We start from the raw sequence: 23,905 nt of genomic DNA on the forward strand, positions 1-23,905 counted from the left end.
TTCCCTGAAACTGAACATTGCATGAAATACAGATCACCTCAGTTTCCTGGCACCTCACAGAAAATCCCACTTGCTAACTTTAAGTGACTGATTTTGGTAATCAATGGCATTGTGGTACTTTTTACTGAGGAAATAGCATTGTACTAAGCACTTGGGAGTTAGTAGACATGATCCCTGTCCTCAAAGAACTTCCAAACTAGTGGGTAATGCTTGCATACAAAAGAAAGCTTGCTTTTATCCTGAACAGGACTTCCCACAGCATAATAATCAAAACATGTTCATAGATTTTACTGAATTTTAGAAGCTTACCAAAGAACTGCAGTCACTGTAAGGAGTAGCTTTGTTCCCTAGCCCTATCCCAAGTGTCTTTAAGTCTTCTTATAATCCATGACTAAGCTCATTCTTTTGTTTCAGCTAAAAGATTATCAGGAAAATGTATATGTGAGGAAAGAGAGAAATGATGCACACCATTATATTTTTATTGTTATTTTTTACTAAAGAGAAAACACTCTCACTATTGGAATAGAAAAAAATGTTGCAGAGGATTTCTCAGATTGATGTCAAATAATCATTCAGAATCCAAATCAAAATCCACTGAAAATGTAATTTCATTCTTGGTCATTTTTCTAAGACTGCACTCTAAATCATTCATTCTCCTAGAGGTAAGGGCCTGGGCCTGGCAATCTCTTGAGGGTCTTTTCAGTTTGAGACAGCATGGTCCAGGGAGCAAGCACGGAACTAGGAGGTCTTTCTCCCAGGTCCTCCACTTGCCTGCTGGGCAACCCTGGGCAAGTCACTTAGCCTCTCTGGGCTTTGTTTCCTTCATCTGTAAAGTGGGGAGAAGACACCAGATCCCGTAGGTTATACACTGTGAGTCCCATGTGAAACAGGGACTGTGTCTAATCCAATGATCTTATAAATCTTCCCAGGACTTAACCAGTGCTTGTTACCCAGATAGAGCTTAATAAACAACAATATTATCAATAATAAAATGTATTTTTAATTTGGAAAATGGAAAACATCATAAGCAGATCAAAATTGGGAGAGGAAAATGTAAAGGTTTAGAATAAATAAGTAGATTAAATAAGTTTTAGTACTCTTTCTATCAAACCATATGTTTTCACTATATGTTTTGGCTAGAACGTTCTTTATGAGAGAACATTCCTCCTACAATGTGAGCATACTTGGACACAGAGCAACATGGTGACAGACAAAATGTCTGTGTGCACAAGTACTGCATTGGAAACAGTGAATACCACCACACAAATTTTCCTTAATACTACATTTGCCAGCACAAGGTCCCCACTTTATAGTAGAACTGGATGCATTGTAGTAAATATTATGCCTGAGGTGAATGATTTGTTCACCTCAGCATTTTCATGAGGCAGTTCTAACCAGGTGATTTCTGTGATTTCTTCATTTCCACCACTAGAGAGTGAGACGGACCACCCCTCTGTTTTTTTGTTGGAAGGAAATGCCACTCCAATTTATAAGCACTGTTTTATTATTTTTTACTAAAGAGAAAACACTCTCACTATTGGAATAGAAAAAAATGTTGCAGAGGATTTCTCAGATTGATGTCAAATAATCCAAATCAAAATCCACTGAAAATGTAATTTCATTCTTGGTCATTTTTCTAAGGCTGCACTCTAAATCATTCATTCTCCTAGAGGTAAGGGACTTTTCCCATTTTTTTTAAATTAGGACTATCAAGCATTAGTTAGGCTTCTGCCTAAATATATTGGCTGGGGAAAGTGACTGCGAGCCAGGCAGAGTTTGCCCCAACCAAGGAGCTTAGAGTTACGAGTTTGAAATAGTTAATCAGTATGAAGAAACAGAAAATAATCTATATATTTTTAATATTCACTCATTTCCTAGGAGGAATTTAATCCTTTCCTTGAGTTTTTTTTACTATAATTACAATCATCAATTTGCTTTTCCTAATTATTTGGTTTCCAGAGTCCAGACCATTAGCCTGAGCCCTGCTGGACCACAAATTTGATGTAAATAAAGGTTATTTTCTACAGTTCTGTACTTATATAAGCTAAAGTAATGATAATAACTGAGCTAATAGCACAGCACAAATCCTCAATCTTCTTTCCTGATGTGTCAGAAAACAAATGCAATGTCTATTTTTGTCTGTCTATTAATTCAGGACATTAATAAGCATTTTAGCATTGATTTCATAATGCCTAATATTAGAGTACATTTTCATAGATAGTAAGTGGTTAGAACAAGTGATATTAAATATTGTATATTTATAAAGCAATTACAATTCATACTACCAGAAATAAACATTCAATTAGTGGAAGTGTTTTAATTTCACTGATGTTACTTTTATGTGGAACATAGGCTTTAATTTTAAATCTGGCAATAGGAAAGGGGGAAAGACTTTACAAGAATTTACTACTGTAATAATATCTATTTTTTAAAATGTTAAATAAGCAAAGATAGCAATGCAATAAAGTGGTTTGGAGGGTTTTTATAAAGAAAACTAGGCAGGGAATTAAAATATTAGATTTTAAGTTCTATTCTTAAGTACCTTTTAATAGCTCAAATGCATTCCTATAGATAGAAAACAAAGCAATTAAAAGAGTACACTAATGAACAGCCTGTTTCAAAGTTCAGTTTGATCTGACACCAAATCCTGTCAGTTCTATCTTTGAAATATCTCTAAAATCTGCTCTTGCCTCTCCATCCGAACTGCTACCATTACAGTCAAAGCCTTATCCAATCCCACCTCGACTACTGTTATCAGCTTCCTTGCTGACCTTCCTGCCTCTAGTCTCTGCCCACTCCAGTCCATAATTCATTCAGTTGCCTGAATCATTTTTATAAAAAAAAAAGTTCTACATTTCCTCATTCATCAAAAACCTCCAATGGTTACTCATCTATCTCCGCTTAAAAGTGAAACTGCTCACGATTGGCTTTACTACTTGTTTTTGCTAATCTCCTACCACAGCCCAGTGCACACTCTTGATTCTAGCACCGCTCTAACTCACTGTTCCTTGATTCATTCATTCATTCATTCATTCATTCATTCATTCATTCATTCATTCATTCAATCATATTTGAGTGCTTACTGTGTGCAGAGCACTGAACTAAACGGTTGGAATGTACAATTTGGCAACAGATAGAGACAATCCCTGCTCAACTTGATTTCACCTCTCTCACCATGACTTCCTGTTCACATCCTACCTCTGCCTGGAACTCTCTCCCCTTTCATAGCTGATATTCTACCACTTTCTCCAACTTCAAAGACCTACTAAAATCATATCTCCTCCAAGAAGCCTTCTTGGAGTAACTTCTCTTGCCCACCCTATTTGACTTCTCTTTTATGTCACATGCACATGGAGCTGGATCCTTTAAGCACTCTGCTACTCACCCCACCCCTAGCTTTACAACACTTATGTACCTAGCCTTATAGTCTGCCAATTCTCCTATCTGAAATGTATTTTAATGTCTGCCTGCCTGCCCCACCAGACTGTAAGTTCCTTGTAGGGAGGGAATGTGTCCTACAAATTCTACTGTATTGTTCTCTCAAGTGCTTTAAATATAGTGTTGTGCACACAGTAAGCCCTAACTACCACTGATTAAGTTCTAACATTTTACAAAAGCACTAACAAGCAAACTTTCATATTCCTTCATTACTGAAGTCAAGGTAGTGGCATCCTAAAACTGCCTCCAAAGAACCAGATGAACCAAATATTGGAACTAGCTATTAAAACAGAACCTATGATTTCAGGCAAAACAAATGAAGTCTAGAACAGAGACTATTCATATAAAGTCATTTCTAAGGGCAGTCTGGTGTGTTAACATATTTACTTCCTTTCTTGGACCCTTCATTTTAAGTTCCTTGAGAGAGAGGATTGTGTCTAAGAGGTATCATTGCCTAGTGGATAGCGCACGGGCCTGGGAGTCCAAAGGTCATGGGTTCTAATCTCAGCTCTGCCACTTGACTGCTGTGTGGCCTTGAGCAAGTCATTTCACTTCTCTGTACCTCAGTGACCTCATCTATAAAACGGGTATTAAGAGTGAGCCCCATTCAGGACAGGGACTGTGTCCAACCTGATTTGCTTGTATTCAATCCAGTGCTTAGTACAGTCCCTGGCACAAAGCACTTAAATGTGACAATTATTATTATTGGCTCTATTGGACTCGCCCAAGCACTTAGTATAGCACTCTGCCAATGGAGACAGCTCAAATTCCAGGGATTGATTATACAGCCACATAATAATAACACTTCTTTCTTGAAATAATTCCAGAAATAGTGATCTGTCACATATTAGGGAGATGAAAAAATCATGTCAGTTGATTGTATTTATTGAGCATTTACTGTGTGCAGAGCACTGTACTAGGCACTTTGAAGAGTATGATATAACGATATACCAGACACAATCCCTGCCCACAATAAACAGCACAATGAGATGCAGCGTGGCTCAGTGGAAAGAGCACGGGCTTCGGAGTCAGAGGTCATGGGTTCGAATCCCCACTCAGCCGCTAATCAGCTGTGTGACTTTGGGCAAGTCACTTAACTTCTCGGTGCCTCAGTTCCCTCATCTGTAAAATGGGGATGAAGACTGTGAGCCCCACATGGGACAACCTGATTCCCCTGTGTCTACCCCAGCGCTTAGAACAGTGCTCGGCACATAGTAAGCGCTTAACAAATACCAACATTATTATAAGCTTACAGTCTACTACGCATAATAGTAGCTCAATAAACATCACTAGCTATCACTAGAAGAATAAACAGATAGGATGCGAAAATATGAGAGAGGAGTTTTGGAGGGTTTTTTGCAGGGTGACTTTGCCCTTACCAGCCCCACAGCCTCCACTTCCAATCCTTAGGACTGACATTCTTGAGCCCTTGAACACGGCCAGGCACAGAGCCAGACTCAGGCCAGAAGCCAAGATTTACAGGACTGCTGTTGGGAAAACAAAACTGCCGTCCATAACATCATCATCCATAATCATCAGATTGCTATTACTTATCATCCAGAAGAACATTCTGAAAATGGATGATGATGGAATCTCCCATTGGGAATGATGGATGAGCCTCAGTCTTGAAAACTTCATGACCAAGAATGAACGTGAGGGAATTGATTATAGTGCTAGTCATCTGCATCACTGCCCATGGTCTCGCTGCAGAAGGGTGCGGCACTTTGTGGTGCATGTGGAGGTTTTTTTACTTGCAGGACTCATTTAGAATCAAAACAACCTCAACATGGTGGCGATGCTATGTTATATGGCAATGACACAGCAGGCAGTTGCCTTGGTAGCCCCGACTGTCTCTGCTACCCACATTAACTGGTAGAAAGGACTACCAATTATGCATGCACCAATCACTTCTGGGTGAATGAGAGCAATCACATTTGCAGCCCTGTTTAAGCCTAAATGTTTGCATCCCCTACCCCATTTTGGCTTCAAGCCTTTCTGAAAATCATTTCAGAATAATTAATACAGAGATGGATTATCCATGGATTTTTATTTGGATTTAAGTTACACTTCTTCATTCTTTGCTCATCTGGAAAACTTCTCTTTAACCAAGGAAGTTCAAAGTTACTATTATATAGCTGAATTATGATATATAATTGCTTTTAAATGGGTTAGGACTTACTGTTGCTTCTACTAATCTTGTCATGATTGGAAGGTAGGCAGTCCTTGGATTTATTGCACAATTGGCTCCTGCGGGTGTCAAGTCAAAACACTGTAAGACTGAACCAATTTTCTTAGAAGATCCAACCAATATAAGTAGAAGATTGATTCCTGAACCAAAGTCCCCATTTTATCAAAATTACCCAGTATTTTGTGCTCAATGAATTAGGGTCTTTTATACTAAATCAGAGGTTCCATGATCAGGTAGCAGACTTTCACTTAATTGGACAGCAAATAGAAGTGTCAATCCACCCCGATGACGCTGCCTGACAATCAGGTAAGCCCCACACAGCCATCCCTCCATGCTCTCCCATTGCAGTCTCTCCCTTCCCTTCACTTGCCCCTCCACTGTCACTCTCTCAAATTTTCTCCTCCCATCTTGGCTTTTAAAATTAATTCCCTGTGAGTCACCCTCCTTGCCCAATGAATCTGATCCCACCCAAGTCCTCGTGGTCCACTTTGGCCTAATCTTCTGCCAGCATCACTTTTTTCATATTTTTAGTCTTGTTTCATCATCATCACAGTGGTATTTATTAAGCACTTACTGTGTGCCGAGAATCATACTGAGCATTTGGGAGAGTACAGTATAACAGACTTGGTAGCTTACAGTCTAGAGGGAGAGACAGACAATAACATAAATAATTTACAATATGTAAACATGTCCATATGTTCATGTCTGATCCCACACTAGGGACAGCCACATCTACCTTTTCAAGGCCATATTGGTCAGGGGAAGGAAGTGACTTAGTTGGGTAGCATCACCACTTCTCTATCCTTTCCAGTGCCTATGGCAGTGCCAGGGCCATAATGGGGGAGGGGAGGAGGGTGCAACTCTCCCTTCGCTCTTCTCCCCGCTCAAGACCTCCCCAGTCCTGGCAGGTCTGGCTCCAGAAGATGTGGCAGTTCCAATGAGGAAGGTATGTGGGAAACAAACGTACTGGAAAAGAAAAAACAAAATAGAGTTGGGTGGGAGAAGAGATAGGACGGACCCCCTACAGATGTATGGGAGCTATGGGAAATATAAAAAATTTGTAGGGAGCAGGAAGAGGTCTGGAAGAGGTTGGGGTTACCCAATCACCAAGTGTAGTTACTGGAGAGCAGAGACATGTCCATCTTTCCTCTAATAAGGCACTGTGCTTTAGAGTAGAAGCGGAGCTAACACCATAAAGAAAGCTCATGTAGAAAACATAAAGTCTTTGTTTTCTAGCCAGAACAGGTTGTGAATTAGCAGTTTCATAATCCTGTTAATTGCAACTAAAAAACATTCCTAAAACAATGATGGCCTGCAACAGGATTGGCAGGAAGACGACCAGCAGAAGTGGCTGTGGCCTTGTGGTTCTGAGGTACCTGCTTCTGGTCCTCTGGAGTCAGTGGGACAGCAGCTTAGACTGCAGCACCTCCCATCACTGGGGAGAAGCCCCATCCCACTATTTGAAAACTTGGAAGGATATGGAGTTTTGACCAAGGGCATCCTTGGCTGGAGCCATTAGGAACCCAGGGACCTTTCCCCTACCCCACCAGTAAAGTACTATTGCTTTCCTGTTTTTAATGTTAGCGCAACATTGTTTTTCCTACTGAATCTGCACTGCTATTTTTTTCTTAGTGTTTTCATCCTTCCTCACTGTTACATTTGATAATGTAGCTCGCCACCACCCAATTGACTCTTCCCTTTCCTACCTAACCTCATTCATCTCCTGCTACAACGCAGCCCATACACTTCACTCCTCTAATGCCAACTTTTGTACTTTACTGCCATCTCATTTATCTCTCACCATCAACCCACCGTTTATTGTCCTCTCTCCAGGTTGGAGCTCCCTCTCCCTTCTTATCCAACAGTGGGACAAGGACTGTGTCCAACCTGATTAGCTTATATCTACCCTAGTGCTTAGAACAGTGCTTGACAAATAGTAAGCTGAGGACCACTGAAAAACCCTCTCAATCAACTTCTCCTAACAGGTGGGTCCAAGTCTCAGGTGTGAGTCTCATCTATCATTAGTGGAGGCTCCAATGTATCATGATTTGTATGGTGGAAATGAGTTAACAGAGGCTTTAAAAGCAGATAAGGGCTACTGCTGAAGGGGGCATGCTGTAGTGGTAATAGTATTTACTGAGCACCCCCTGGGTGTCATGTTCTGTACTAAGGATTTGAGGAAAACAAAGAAGTGACATATCTGCCCACAGTGAATATATACTCTTACAAGGGAGACAAATGAATGATTTACACATGAAGTTATCAAAATAAGTGAATGATCAGATCTACAAAAGTGGCTGAGGATGAGTATACGTGAGTGCTACAGGACGCTTCCTCACTTCTCAAAAAACTCCAGTGGTTACTCATCCATCTCTGCCTCAAACAAAAACTCTTCACCACTGGCTTCAAAGCACACAATCACCTTGCCCCTCCTATATCACCTGCTACTCTCCTACCGTAACCCAGCCCACACTTTGCTTCTCTAATGATAACATACTCACTGTGCCTCGATCTTGTCTCTCTCACTGCCAAGCCCTCCTGTTATCTCTGGCCTGGAACGCCCTTCCTCCTCAAATCTGACAGACAATAACTCTCACGCCTTCAAAGTTTTATTGAAGCCACATCTCCTGCAAGACACCTTCCCAGGCTAAGCTGCCCTTTCATCTTCTCCCACTTCCTTCTGCATCAACCCAACTTGCTCCCTTTGTTCTTCCTTCCCTCCCAGCCCCACAGCACTTATGTACATCACAGTAATTCATTTATTTATATGCCTGTCTCTTCTCCTGTCTAGACTGTAAGTCTGTTGTGGGTAGGGTATGGGTTTGTTTATTGTTGTATTCTACTCTCCCAGATGCTTACTACAGTGCTCTGGACACAGTAAGTGTTCAATAAATACAACTGAATGAATGAATGAATGAATGAAGTTGGCTGGTGGGTTTCATGACTTGGGAATTAATCAGGGAAAGCTTGTTGGAGGAGGTGGGATTTGGAGAACTAGATTATGGAGTGGGCTGTGGTCTGTTGGATTTGGGAAGGAAAGGGGTTCCAAGCTGGGGAAACCAAATGAGCTAGGAGATGGAGGCAGGAGAATCCAGAGCAAGGACAGAGACTCCTCTCTCTCTCTCTCTTTTTTATATAATGGTATTACTAAGTGCTTACTATGTGCAGACACTAAGTGCTGGGGAAGATACAAGGTAATCAGATTGGACACAGTCTACCTCTCAGGAGAGCGAGTGAGTTGAGATCTAGAAAGAGTGGCGTTGATGGATATGCATGTGTAGATATAGCTTTGAAACACTGTAGCCTAGTGAAAAGAGCATGGGCCTGGCAACCAGAGGACCTAGGTTCTAATCCTGCCTCTGCCACTTACCTGCTGTGTGATCTTGGGCAAGTCACTCAACTTCTCTGTGCCTAAATTCCCTCATCTGCAAAATGTTCTCTTCCTATTTAGAAAGTGAGCCTCATGTGTGACCTGATTATCTTGTATCTACTCTAGCATGTTAGTTCAGTGCTTGGCACACAGTTTACACTTAAATACCACAATAATAATATATCTTTGTGTATGTTTATATATATATATATATATATATATATATATATATATATAGAAGACAGCTAGTGTGATCTCTTTTCATTCAAACAGAGATAGAGAGAGGGAATATGAAGAGAGAGCACACTAGCAGTCTTCCAGGTTTGTTCAGCTGAAGAGTCAGTTTTACACAGAAAGATAGAGAGGTATCCAGACAGCCAGTTCTGTCCCTTTCTGGCTACTCTACTTATATTTCACACAAAGACAGGTTTCTAAATTTTTAAACAAATATACAATATTTATAAAATATAAAATAAAATCTGCATCATCTAGTTTCTTTCTCTGTGAAGACTCACATAATTCCCTGGTAAATTTATTCAAAATGTTTTGGCTGTTGATAATAAAGCTGTAATTACTACTACTATTACTACTACTAATAACAGTAATGGTGATACTTCTTGTGGACAGGTTTACATTTATGACTATCTTGTACTTTTCAAAGCACTTATTTCAGTGCTGGGCAGAGAGTAAGCACTCAAATAGGTGATTGATTACTAGATGCCTAAAGCCATATTAGGGACTGAAGCCTACCTGCTTAGACTGTGAACCCCATGTGGGACAGGGACTATGGCCAACCTCATTATTTTGTAGCTGCCCCAGTGCTTAGAAGAGTGCTTGACAAAGGGTAAGCACTTAAAAAGTATCACAGTTATAATCACATAGGCCACAACTACTAGAATCTATTACCAGAATTTATCATCTTAGCTATTGTCTTGGCACTGAAGTTCAAAATGAAACCAGGATATCAGAGAGCACTTTGTTGGGTATCAAATTTGAAGGCTGATCAGTCGATAGTATTTGCTTCATAAATGATTGCATTTATAAACTTTCCCTATGTTAAGAAACTTGGACATATGGAACAATAATCTTCTCACCACATCAAATTGTAATTATATTAAAGTTATAGAATGGAGTGGGTATTATGGCCCAATTAAATCAAAATGTTATATTTTGGTACTTTATTGAAACTACTCACCCAGAACAACCAAATTACATACTTATATGAGCATGAATTAAACGTACACTGTGATAGCAATTACTCTTCCACACATTCTTCCCTCTCCAATTTTAACAGAAAACAAATCACACGTATTAAAAAAAAGTAGTGACTCCTAGTCCTTCATTTGGATACATAGGCACAGAAACATATCACTATGCCAAATATGTGACTTTGATATAAAGTTATAGCCAGAATAATCCCTGTATGAAAATCAACACCCCTACAAGTATGAAAGTTCATTGTCACTATGGAGCCAACTTTTCACTTTCCAGAGATTGGACTTTGGGCTGGTGATGGGTGCCCAGTGACCTGTTTTACACCAAGTAATCTATTTGTCAGCTGCCTTTCCCTGGTCTGGTTCTGATACTGTAATCTCATTGTGAACAGGGAGTGTGTCTCTTTACTTTTATATACTCTCACTAGTGCTTAGTACTGTGTTTTGCACACAGTAATCACTCGAATACCACTGATTTTACATCTTCTTTATCATTTTTGACACTGAGCATCCCTACGCGGCTCAGACGCTGCACCAAACTTCACACTGACCTAGTAAGGGAATGCAGAAGCTCTGGAGGAAGTGGAGGGCTCTTGGCATCCTCTGGAGAAATGCTACAGATCATCTGAAATTCACATTCTTCTGGAATATAGAACCCATGCTTTCATAACATTATATAGTGTGCCCAGCAGAACACATGTGATGTCATATGCATCCTCCTGTCAGGTATATACAGTAGGCGCATCGAGGGGCCACACCCTCTGGTGGGGTAACCATCAGGTGAGAAGGTGAGAGCCACCCAGAAACTGCATCCAGATACCCCAGAAGAGCATTCAGGAATGCACTGAGAGTGTCCCAGGGATCCAACCAAAGACAAAGACTCAGAGAGGACAGGATCGAGAAAGAAGGAAGACTTGGGAGATGAGTGAAAATGAGAAACAGGGAGAGGGATAGGACTGTGTAGTGTTTTTTTTTTTTAAAAAAAAAAAGGCATCTACATCTTTTCCTCATTCATTCAATTGTATTTACTGAGTGCTTACTGTGTGCAAAGCACTGTACTAAGCACTTGGGAGAGTGCCTTAGGACTGATTTGATGGAAAGTGGTAGGTGAGGAAAGACATTAAGGAGTAGTGGCGATCCACAAGCCAAGGATGAGAGCCATAATGGGGACATCTGTCTCCCAAGCCAGCAATGGACTAGCAAGGCCCTGACACAGTCCTGGAGCTGTGGATGGGATGTGAGCCAGGTCCCATCATAGTCCTAGAACCGGGACAAAACGCTGGGAGGCACACTGATCTTGGAGCTGTCCGCTGGCACCTTTGGAGGAAAAAGGATGGCCTGAGTGCTTACTATGTGTAGAGCACTGTACTAAGTGCTTGGGAGAGCACAACAGAAGTAGCAGACATGTTCCCTGCCCATAAAGAGCTTACTTACAGAGGAGCTGTTTCTCCCATTGTCCTGCTCTAAACCCCAACACATCCTGAATGACTACTACTACTCCACTTCTTCTTACTCTGGCTTTGGGTCCTCTTCAGCCACTGCCCCATTTCTGTTCCTTTTCTGACTGCTTCTACCATCCAGAGCCTTGGAAGTTGCTGCTGCTCCTCCTACTAATGATTCCAAACTGTGTTTGAGCCTGGGGGCCCAATTATAAACCCAGTGTGGCCCTTTTCGAACCCTGGAACTAGGAAGACAATAGGAGCTCTCAAGGGTCTGTTACATGAACTAGATTAAGCACTGGGGGTAGGAAGGGAGGAAACCATTTAAGAAACTATTTGAATATTTTAAAAGCACCTAAATGCTTTTACCTCAGACCCTAAAAACATTATCTGCAAATCCTCATTGTTGTAAGTAATCAGAAACAATCTAATTGAAAAGTGAAACCAGCTAACTCTTGCTACTCCAGTGCACGAGACTGGAATGACTGATTTATGCTCTGAAGAAAAAAGGAGATCACTAAACTATTCAGGACATGAGGGTTCAGAAATACAAAATTGTGAGACACACCATTTAATCCAGAGCAAACTGGTTACTAAATGGAAGCGCTTATGCCAAATCCTCTCTCTGCACTGGCAGCAGGGAGTGGGGAGGGGCAGAGGGAAGAGAGCCTTCACTGAGCCAGCAGCAAGAGGGATTGGAGAGAAGAAGGGAGAATAACGTAAATGAGTTGATCTGGCCTGGGGCCAGAGCACCAAGCGAAATGATAGGAACTGAAAAAGGGGAGGGGGTGGAGGGAGGAGGGTGGCCCAAAGGCCCTGGAAGGCTGACAACTAGTGAGTGGAAAAAACTCTGAATAGAGACTGAAAGCAGAGAAGAGAGAGAAGAAAAGACGGTGGGGGGGGCAATTTTTAACACATCTGAATAGTCTGAATTATTGCAATCCAACTAATGTCATTTTGGAAAATTGGAAGGAAAGGTAGAATGCATTCCTTTATTTTTCTTGTTTATTGGAAACTAGGTGTCGACAGATTTGTCTTAACATGGCCATACATCTGAATAACTTCAGTGTGACAAATCCTCTACTCCAAACACCACTGCTGCCAATTCCAGGCACCTAGATTTAAGATTTAGAAGCAGCATCATCTCAGGGAAAGAGCGAACCTTTGAGTCGGAGGACCTGGGTTCTAATATTGGTTCCACCACTTATCTGGTGTGACCTTGGGCAAGTCACTTACCTTCTCTGTGCCTCAATTCTCTCATCTGCACAATAGGGATTCAATACCTGTTCTCCCTCCTACATACTTTGTGAGCCTCATTAGACTTAGTTATGTTGATCTGTCCCAGAGCTTAGTACAGTGCTTGGCACATAGTAAAGCCCGTAAATACTACAGTTATTATTATAATTATCCTTCCTCATGTGGTCCTGGAATCAACAGGAAAATAAAAAGGAAGGGGGATGTGAGTCCAAGTTAGAATGTTCCCTCAAATTGTTCCATTGTTGCTCCTTGAAGTCTCATAAAGAACCGCCAGGCCCCATCTTCCACCTAACCCTTAAATATATCTATATATATATATACATATATATATATAGCTTAAACATATTTAAGCTATACACTTCCTTTCCCTAGAAAGCCATGAAGCAAAACCAAAATATGACCCCCCCAAAAAAAAGCATTAGCACCTGCCAACTGAAAATAATGAAAGCATAGTGGATACATTACTAAAATAGAAAAGTGTCTTTAAAAGAAACTTAGTCTTATATTATCTTTCCAAAAAGAAATGCTGTAATACTGAAATGTCTATATCAGAGAGGACCCCAGAATAGCAAAGGGAACTTTGAAGCATTCTTTGGCACCAGAAATAAAAATATCTTAGAATCCTCTGCTCTAATCAGGGTCATAGACTGTGAGTTCTATGTGGACAGGGAATGTGTCTACCAACTCTGTTATATTGTATTCTCCCAAGCACTTAGTACAGTGCTTTGCACAGGATAAGAACTCAAATATGATTGATTGATTCTCTACTCTAAATTCTTGTCCCAACATCCTAGAACAATCCCATATATTAAGTGGAGGGGAGTATAAAAGCATGCCAATTTACGGTGGTTTTCAACATTTAAATGATTTCAGAGATTTTGGATCCTCTGACATCCTTGAATTTAAAATGATTGAAGTTATCTTCTTTGTGCATGCTGGAGTGATAGACAAACAACCACTGGTATCAGTTGATCTGCTAATTGTCGGGGAAAATAGTCTTGAGTGCACAACACTTTCTCACCCCCTACTGTCTATTAGGTACTTTGATGCTCTTTAGAGTCTATTTTTAAGGCAATATAACTCAGTGATTAACCATTAATGGGTGAAGAAAAAGCTGTGAGATGAAAATATACCTTTCAAGAAATGAAAAGTTGAGATCTAAAAAAGATAAATCAGAATTTGTTTTCTAAATTAAACAACAATTGTTCTTAAGGAAATGAAATAAGGCATTTTCTTCTATACAAGTAGCAATAAATAATAATGAAGATAAATGTCCCAAGGTTCATGTGTTGTGGAGAAAAAAAAACGCTTAATAAAAAGAATGTCTTTGGATATATTTTCCCTGAACTTATTTGAAATTATGGAAAGACTTTTTGAAATTACAGAATACAGTAAAATAATATCATATTTCAAAGTAAGTAATCTGAATGAGCCTACCTTGTGTGGAGCTCAGTGCTAGGATAATAAGCTTTTGATACATAGAGGTTTTACTAAGCAGATACAGTCAAGAGTTGCTCTACCCTAGACCCCACCGAAGGCAAGGAATCCTCTCAAATATTTTATTTTTCTTAGGTGGGGGGAAACACAGAGGGAAAAGATAGCAAAAACAAATGGACTTTGTTTTCATTAAAATGGAATGAGAAAGGGTTTCTGAAAAGGAAAACAAAAAGCCACTGTAGTTGCTAAAGAAAACGTTTCACCTTCTCTTGTCCTAAGAGAAAACATGCATGGTCAATTTACCAGCTAATCATACTTAAAATTAGGTCGCAAACATTCCCATGTGCCTGTGGCTTTGTATTAGGTGATTTTAATTCAGCACAAAGCTTTCTCGTGAGAATCCATCTGAATTGCCACTGTCAAAAGGAGTTTAGCATTTCTTCTAATCATATTATTAGAGAGGTATTTGGCTAACATCCATGGCTCCCCCCTAAAACACCAACTGGGTAGTAGTTTTCCCAGTCACTTTACATGGTTCTGTCATGACTCTTCCATCATCTTTACCCTCAATTAAATGCATCCTTCTGGCAACTTCCACATTGTTGACTTGAACAAAAGGGGAGTAGCTATGGTAGTTGGAGGGAATACACTGCATTCACTCATGGCAATTTTAAAAAGAGAGTCAGCTCTCCCATTACATGGAAATGGTGTTCTTGAAGAACCTCGCATTCTAGAAAATTGTAGAACTCATGCCATTTTCAATTTCACCTACATGTACAAAAGTGTTTCTTCCAACGCCACACAGTATCCAAACAAAAGTTGCTGGAAGACAGTTCCCTAATTCTACGGAAACATTCTATCCAAAGCATAATGAAAATAGATGTTCTGGCAGAATTGGCTATGTGTATTTTGAAGCATGTATTTTGAAGGTATCCAAAGATTGATGACACCTTTTCATGCCTCCCCATTCAAAATGGTGTTCTTTGAGAAGGGGGGTCCATTTCAATCATGAAGGGCTTTTACACACAAATACAGGTTGTACTTTACCTCTTATTGAGGGTTTCCTTTATTCCTGTGGTCAAAATGGGAAGTTGGGTTAGTGCCTCCCTGGTTCAGAGCAGGAATTAGAATAAGTGGAGAAAGCTCTGAATTGAAAGGCAGGGCTACTGCTCTCCCTGTCCCAGGGACACCACCACAGCTTTGAGAGCTTTGGCTGTTAATTTGCACAATCTTCTACATGCTTAGAATAGTTTTAATGTGAGTTGAGAAGCACCCAGAAGGGAAAGACCACTGATTTCAACTCAGAGATGGAAAATGAAAAGTAGAGACATAGTGAAAGGAACAGCTGGGACGGTCAGGGAAGAAACAACCAGGGGAAAGTTACCAATATTATTGCACTTTGTCGGGAAACTCCTGATTGGCTCCTCTGTGAGATTCCCTAATCCACAGGAGGTAGCTCTGAGCAACACGTTGGGTCATGAAACAATTTTCACAACCCAAGATTGACTAAAATTAAGGTCTCCCCTGGGCAATTCGAGGAAGGAGATTTTTAGGCTAGTTTTCTAGAAGGGTTGGATATCAGTCAATCATATTGAGCTCTTACTATGTGTGTAGAGCACTTGGGATAGTATGATAGAATTAGCAGAAATGCTCCCTGCCCAGAACGAGTTGGGAAGTTGTCCGCTAATTGTGGCACTGTATCCTCTCAACGTTTAGTACTGTGCTCTTACACACAAAACTACACAACTTTCCTTTATGCTTTGGCTACACAGCCCCAAACAAGAGGCATGCATATCTTTAAAGAGAGAGACGATTGTAACGGGAGTTCACAGGCTGAGTAGTATCTATTCTTCTTGGCCATACGTGAGTCGCCCCATGATGGAGCCTGTCTTAAGGAGAACAGTGCTGGGCACATAATAAGTGCTTAAATACCATTAAACAAAAAGTCAAAAATAGAATTGAATTCCAACAGTGATAGTCTTCTCCATTCTTTCCAGTCTCTCCCTCCAGACTGCAAGTTCATTTCGGGCAGGGAATGTGCCATTTAGTGTTATATTGTACACTCCCAAGCACTTAGTACAGTGCTGAGCACACCAAAAGCACTTACAAAATACGACTGACTGACCGATCCCTTTCCTGCCCAGCCCATCCCTGTTCCAGCCTTTTTCACTAATTCCTATGTCGAAACCAATTGTACTCCATCTCTGCTATCTGGAAATTTTTTTAAGACAATAGGGTGGAAAGGAGGTAGACTCTGACAGAGGAATCCCTTGAGTGACTCTAGCGGTGGAAATGGGGTGTGTGTGTGGGAGGCCGGGAGGTCGATTGGGTTGCAGAGAGGAAGATTTTTTATCTACATTAGTGTTAACAATTCTTTTCCAGGGTTAGTGGGAGCAAGAGTGGACAGTGCCCTCAAGGTTCCAGCAGCCGGCAAGCTGTGGGTTCATCTCTCTCATCTTCCCGGGGTTTAAAAAGCACACTGCTCTTATCTCTATCACCTCCTCTCCCCAACCTATCCAAGCATGGGGAGTACGGGTGCCTCGTCGGGGTGTTTAAACATTCAGAGGATGAAGCTTACTATGTACATTTTTTCCTGGAAGCACTGAGGAAATGGTTCCTCGAAGGGATGCCCCATTCCAATCACTTCGCCTGAGACACTAAACTCACCTGGGCTAAAGGGGGAATCTGGAAAGTGAACCGCGTAATTCATTCATTCATTCAGTCATAGTTACTGAGTGTACTCTGGCAGAACACTGTACTAAGCGCTAGGAAAGTACAATTCAGCAGCACAATATAATACAGCGTCCTCGACGACCCTGAGGTCTTCTGCAAATCGCTATTCGCTTGGGTCCGGAGGTGTGGAGCAGCAGATAATCTGAGCAGATAGCGTCTGAGCACAATGCTCTCCATAGATGGTAAACACTCAATCCCTATCGTTGATTGATTACTTGGTTCCCCTACCATCCCCTTCCTCGATTATTGAGAAGAGACGACTAACCTTGAGATTTCTCACGGTTTTCGTTAAGAGCTTACTACGTGCCGAGCACTGTTCTAAGCGCTGGGGCGGATCCAAGGTAACCGGGGTTGGGTCGGAAGGGTCCCTTCCCGAAGCGGTGGTGGCAGGGGAGATTGAAGCAGAGGCGGGGTCTCTAGGGTGACCGATCCTCGGGTAGAGGATAAAAGACCAGTCCTGCCCAAGCCAGAGCGAACCAAACCCAGCGGCCGCCCACCCAGCAGCGGAGCCCTCGCCCTGCCCTCGCCTGTGGGGTCCGGTCCTGTGGGGGTCTTTACCTGCCCTGGGAGCCTCCGGCGGACCTCCGGACCACCCCAACTGCCGCAGCTGGAAAAGTTTCCGAACTTGTTCGCAGCTCTGCCCAGGGTCGCCGTTAGGGACCGCGGAGAGGAGGGTCGGCCGGAGCAGCAGCGGGAGGTGGAGGAGGGCAAAGAAGGGGCGGGGAGGGAGGCCCGGGCCGGGGAGCCGCCGCCCCATGGTGTCCAGGCCGGCCGGGGCAGCAGTCAGGGCTCCCTCCTGGCGAAGACGCTCTGGACGAGCCGGATCGGGGCCGCCCTCCCGGGCGGAGGCGCCTGAGCAGCTCCGGAGGGTGTCCCCGGCCGGCTGATGCCGAGGAGGCTCCTTCTCCGCCGGCCCGGTGATGCCCGCAGCAGACCAGGCAGCGCAGGACCGGCTGCACCTCCGCGCCGCTCCAGCCACCCGCCGTCCTCTCCAGGGAGAGGGCACGGCCACCGGCCTCAAACCCCGCCCCGCCAAGCTCCGCCCATCTCTCGGCAGCAAGGACCGTATTTGTTGAGCCTTGACTATGCCAAGCGCTGTTGATGATGATGTTGGTATTTGTTAAGCGCTTACTCTGGGCCGAGCACTGCTCTAAGCTCTGGGCGAGATGCAGGGTCATCAGGTTGCCCCACGTGAGGCTCACCGTCTTCATCCCCAATTTAAGAATAATAATGGTGGTATTTGTTAAGCGCTTACTATGTGCAGAGCACTGTTCTAAGCGCTGGGGGAGATACAGGGTCATCAGGTTGTCCCACGTGAGGCTCACCGTCTTCATCCCCAGTTTAAGAATAATAATAATGTTGGTACTTGTTAAGCTCTTCCTGTGTGCAGAGCACTGTTCTAAGCGCTGGGGGAGATACGGGGTCATCAGGTTGTCCCACGTGAGGCTCACCGTCTCCATCACCAATTTAAGAATAATAATAATGTTGGTATTTGTTAAGCACTTACTATGTGCAGAACACTGCTCTAAGCCCTGGGGGAGATATAGGGTCATCAGGTTGTCACGAGGGGCTCACAGTCTGAAAACCCATTTTACAGATGAGGTAACTGAGGCACAGAGAAGTTAAGTGACTTGCCCACAGTCACACAGCTGACAAGTGGTGGAGGTGGGATTAGAAACCACGGTCTCTTGACTCCCAAGCCCGGGCTCTTTCCACTGAGCCACGCTGCTTCTCTGTTAAGTCACAGAGTCACACAGCTGATACGTGTGCAGATTAGAGTGCAGCCTGGTGTAGTGGATAGAGCAGGGGTTCAGGAGTCAAAAGGTCACCGGTTCTTATCCTGGCTCTGCCATTTGTCTGCTGGGTGACCGTGGTCAAGTCACTTCTCTAGGGATGGAGACTGTGAGCCCCTTGTGGGACAGAGACTGTGTCCAACATGTGTTGCTTGTATCCACCCCAGTGCTTAGTACAGTGCAGTAAGTGCCTGGCACATAGTAAGCATTTAACAAATGCCATCATTCATAAGTGGCGGAGCCAACATTGGAACCCACAACATCTGACTCCCTTCAAAGGTATTTATATTGAGCACTTGCTGTGTGCAAAGCACTGTTCTAAGCACTTGGGAGAGCACAGTACAACAGAGTTGGTAGATATGTTCCCTGTCCATCGGAGCTTACAGTGTAGCAGGAGAGACAGACATTAAAATACATTTTTGATATGCATAGAAGTGCTGTGGGACTTGAGGGTGTGCTTAAAGATTACAGTTCCAAATGTGTAGGTGATGCCTAAGAGGAAGAGGGAAGAGGAAGAGGGAGTACAGGAAAAAAAGAGGACTCTGCTGGGAAAGACCTCTTTGAAGAGAAGTGATTTTAATAGGATTTAAAGTTGGGGAGAGGGGTGATCTGGCATATATGAAGGGGAACGATGTTCCAGTCCAAAGAGAGGTTGTGGGCAAGGGATCAGCAGCAAGATAGATGAGATCAACATACAGTGAGTAGGTTGGCATTAAAGGAGCAAACTGTGCTTCTTGGGATCTAGTAGGATATCAACCTGGTAAGATGGGAGAGGGCAAGGTGATGAAGTGCTTTAAAGTCTATGATAAAGAGTTTGATGTGGAGGTGGATGACCAGCCACTGGAGATTCTGGAGGAGTGCGAAAACAGAGACTGAACACTTCTTAGAAAACAGAGTGAAGTGAGGACTGGAGTAGGGAGCCAAGAGGCAATCCCAACTCTAAGGTCAGCAAGGAAATTGACGCAGGAGTTAAAGTGGGATGTAAGTCCTTTGATCAGAGTAGTAACAGTTTGGTTGGAGAGGAAAGGGTGAATTTTAGCAATGTGAAGGTAGAACCAACAGGATTTGGTGACGGGTGGATTACCTCGGTTGAATGAGAGATCCGATTTGGGATAATGCCAAGGTTATAGGCTGGGAAGACATGAAATATAGGAGTGTTGTTTAGAGTGATGGGGAATGCACTTGTCATAGAGGGATGGGGGGAAAGATGAAGAGTTCTGTTTTGGACATATTTAGTTTAAGATGCCAGCAGTATTCCTAGGTAGAGATGTTCTATAGGCAGGGGGAAATAGGAGAAAATTGGCAGAGGAGGGAGTTCAGGGCTGGAAATGTAGATGTGGAAATTGGCCTTTTAGAGATCATAGTTGAAACTGTAGAAGCAAATGGGTTCTCCAAGGGACTGGGTGTAGATGGAGACTAGGAGACCCAGGACTGAGCACTAAGGGACTCCCAGAGTTAGAGGGTAGGAGGTAGAGGAGGAGAAGCCTGTGAAAGAGATTGAGACTTTAGGTTGTTTCTTATGGATGTAGGTCTCATTTTATAAACTCACTGAATCTTCAAAAATCACAAGAGGTTTGTTTACTACTGACTTTTCACAATAAAGTAAATCACATTTTGGACAAATGTTGAGTCAAAAGTTATTATAGTTCCATTTATATCACCTCAAAAAGTTTTATAAGTAAACTATTTCACAGAGAAAAATTTATATTTATCACATTCAGCTGATTTACCCAGAAGTTAAAGTAGTGATATATTTACAAGGGGCTTAACTATTTAGCAAGAAGTAAACTTATTTAATAATTGGCAGGTGTCCAGCACCTAAAGAAAATCAGTGTTTAAAGTATATTAGAAATATATGCAGTCTGTGGCACAAACGTCCTGAAATGTGAAATGCATTATTGATTAAACAAACCATAAATTGCTACGTGACAGCCCAAACCTTTCTTGATACTCCTTTATGAATCCAGTACTCAGGGACTGGAATGAAAAAGTTTGAAAACACTTCAGAGGAAGTAAAAAATGTCATCCACGTCAGAGAGTTTTGTTTACAGGGTAGCTCTAGCCCAAGTTTGGAATCCTGCTGGGAGATAAAGATTAATGATTTTAAATTTGACCAAAGAGCAATGGGATCCAATGGCTTCGGGTAGAAAAGATAATGCTTTTACCTGTGACCCCACAAACGGTATCACTTGGAGAGCCCTGACTGAAAATTTCCCATAAGAAAAATATGGCTGACTCAATTAACTAAAACAATTACCTCAGCACCTGGGTCTCCCAGCCTAGCCCTAATTTATTTTCAATTAGATCAATCATAGTCCCTTGATGAGTATTCCTATTCTTCTCTTTAATCTATCTTTTTTATATTTTTTAAGCATTCCCAGAGCTTAAATGCTGGGGATGCTCAGTAAATTCTAGATGCCACAAGGCTCCCCACCAAACTTAATGAAAGTCACAAAGAAAATGACTGATAAAATCAAGATTGAAATATACAGGAGATAGATATAACCTTTAGCTTCTCTATGGAAGGTTCTACTTGATTTTATACACAGCCATATGTTGTGGTCAGGAGGGAGGAAAGACAAAGGAATGAAAAGCAAAGAGCACTTCATTTTTGGAAGAGACAGTCCTGACTCTAACGTACTAGTCATGTGTTCACTGTGGCTTAAAAGACATTTCACAAGTTGATCAAGGAAACAGTAGTCTGTAGGGCTTACTGCTGTTTCTTAAACTGTCTATTGGTATCCCCGCAAAAACTATGCTCCAGGAGAGCAATCCCTTCTCTTGATTTAATGTCTGTCAATTAGTTTCTAGGCTCCCATGCTCTCCCAACAGGTCCCCTGTATTTCAGTGATTTTCAAACATTTATTAGGCCCTTCTACACCTGGTACCCAGATTAAATATGTCTTTTAAAAAAAAACGGCATTAGTTAAGCACTTATTATGTGCCAGGCACTGTACTAAGCACTGGGGTAAGTATACGCTAATCAGGTTGGACACAGTCCTCCTTTCTTCAGACAACAGCTACTTGGATATCCAGCAGTAATCATCAAGTCTTCTCATGCACTTTGCCTAATGAGTGATGCTGTAAATTACTTTTATGCCTTTAAACCTCAGTACCCATGAATGTCATTCTGTAAATCTGGGTCTTTGTATTTTCTCTTAGTATTCTTTTCCATTTATACTGTTGATTAAATATCTTGGCTTGTGCCATTTGTTTAGGAATCCAATTCAGCCAGAATCTGGGGGAGGTCTTTACAGAGCTATCAACTGGATCGTGACCTGAGTTTCAAAACTTGCATCTCTTTTGGATTTCTCCAAATATAGTATGCCCTTCTTTGTATTGCTCTGAATGTCATAGAATGCAGTGTGATCTAGTGAAAAAGAGTACAGGCCTGGAAGTCAGAAGTCCTATTTCTAATCGCAGCTCTGCCACTTTTTTTTTTTGATAGTCAAAGTGTCAAGCACTGTTCTAGGCACTGGACTAGATTCAATCATACTTACTGAGCACTTACGTGTGCAGAGCACTGTATTAAGCGGTTGGAAAGTACAGTTCAGCAACAGATAGAGACAATTCCTACCCAACAATGGACTCACAGACAATTAATGACATTGTTCTCATACTACATGGGGCTCAGGGTAGAAGTAGAAAGGAGGACAGGGTATGAATTCCCATTTTACAGAAGAGGAAATTGAGGTAAAGAGAATTTAAGTGACTTGCTCAAGGTCACAGAGCTGGCAGTTGGCAGAGCTGGGATTAGAACTCACATCCTCTGGCTCCTAGGCCTGTGCTTTTTCCTAGGTCAAGCTGCTTCTTTACATGTATCTGTTTCATTCACTTGCCTGCTGTGTGACCTAGGAGACTTAGCTTCTTTGCACCACAGTTTCCTCATCTGTAAAATGGGGATTCAGTACCTGCTCTCTTTCCCTTTAAACTATGAGTCCCATAGGACTATGCCCAAATATGATTGTCTTATACTATCCAGTGCTAGGTACAGTGGTTGGCCCATGTTAGCTCAAATTCCCAATGATCCGCTTACCCAAAACATCAAAAGGAGTCCATGGTCCCAGCAAGCAAAGGTTTATTACCATGTCGAGTCCATCTGCAGACCATATTCAATACTGAAGTTTTATTACTCATATAATGTAGGTCCTGAGGACATGCATAATAGGCACACAATATCAAAGTTGAGGTCCCCCCTAAATGCCCATCTTGGCCCCACCTTGTCTTCTGAAGGTCCATTTGTCATCATTTTCAGCTCTTCCTCTTTCATCCCTCCTCAAAACACTCCTTTTTTGGTTTGTATGCTGGCCTGAATGGACAGGGAACACGTCTACCTACTCTGTTGTTTTGTACTCTCCCATGCACTTAGTACAGTGCTCTGCACACATTAAAACCATTCCATAAATACCACTGATTCTGTGTCCAGTTGAGATAATTTCTTATGAATGATCCTGGGCTGCTTTTATCATAATTTCTCTACTGAGTTTGCTCTAGTTCACATAACTATCTCCTGATACAGTGTTTCTAGTTAATCACACCTCTACCCTTCTGCGTACACTTTTACAGTTTCCCATTCTAGTTTAACTTTTTTATCTTGTTTTTTTCTAACTGCTTTAATACACCTGTCACTCTTTTCCCTAGGTCTCTGCCTCTCCCCTATCTGTATACCATATAGTAAGCACTTAATACCAGTTATTATTATCATTGTTTTCATTTATCATCATTGTTTTCATTTGCCTCTATGCTTGGGGAGTGATGAGGAAAAAAGAAACTGGTGTCAGAATTCACTCCCAATCTGAGAGAAAACTCTTCTAAGTTAACAGGCTCTGAACATCCTTGAAAGTCCTCAAGAGTCATCTAGGAGTTGATGAAGACTGCTCAAGGTATATAATAATTATAATAATAATGGTGTTAAGCCCTTACTATGTGTCATGCACTGTTCTAAGCACCGAGGTAGATACAAGAGAATCTGGTCAGATATAGTTCCTGTTCCCTGTGGTATTAAATCGCTATTTCAGATGAAGAAACTGAGGAAC

General features: G+C 42.0%; 1 protein-coding gene across 1 annotated transcript in view; it reads right to left on the minus strand.

Moving 5' to 3' along the window:
- Positions 1-23,905, minus strand: part of LOC120638649 — a 95,993-nt gene that overhangs the window by 51,247 nt on the left and 20,841 nt on the right. Inside the window, exon 2 of the mRNA XM_039913282.1 lies at positions 17,635-18,063. Coding sequence (XP_039769216.1) covers positions 17,635-18,063 — 429 coding nt within the window. The remainder of the gene's footprint in view (positions 1-17,634; positions 18,064-23,905) is intronic.

This window comes from Ornithorhynchus anatinus, chromosome 10 (genome assembly GCF_004115215.2).
Source record: "Ornithorhynchus anatinus isolate Pmale09 chromosome 10, mOrnAna1.pri.v4, whole genome shotgun sequence".
NCBI lineage: Eukaryota > Metazoa > Chordata > Mammalia > Monotremata > Ornithorhynchidae > Ornithorhynchus > Ornithorhynchus anatinus.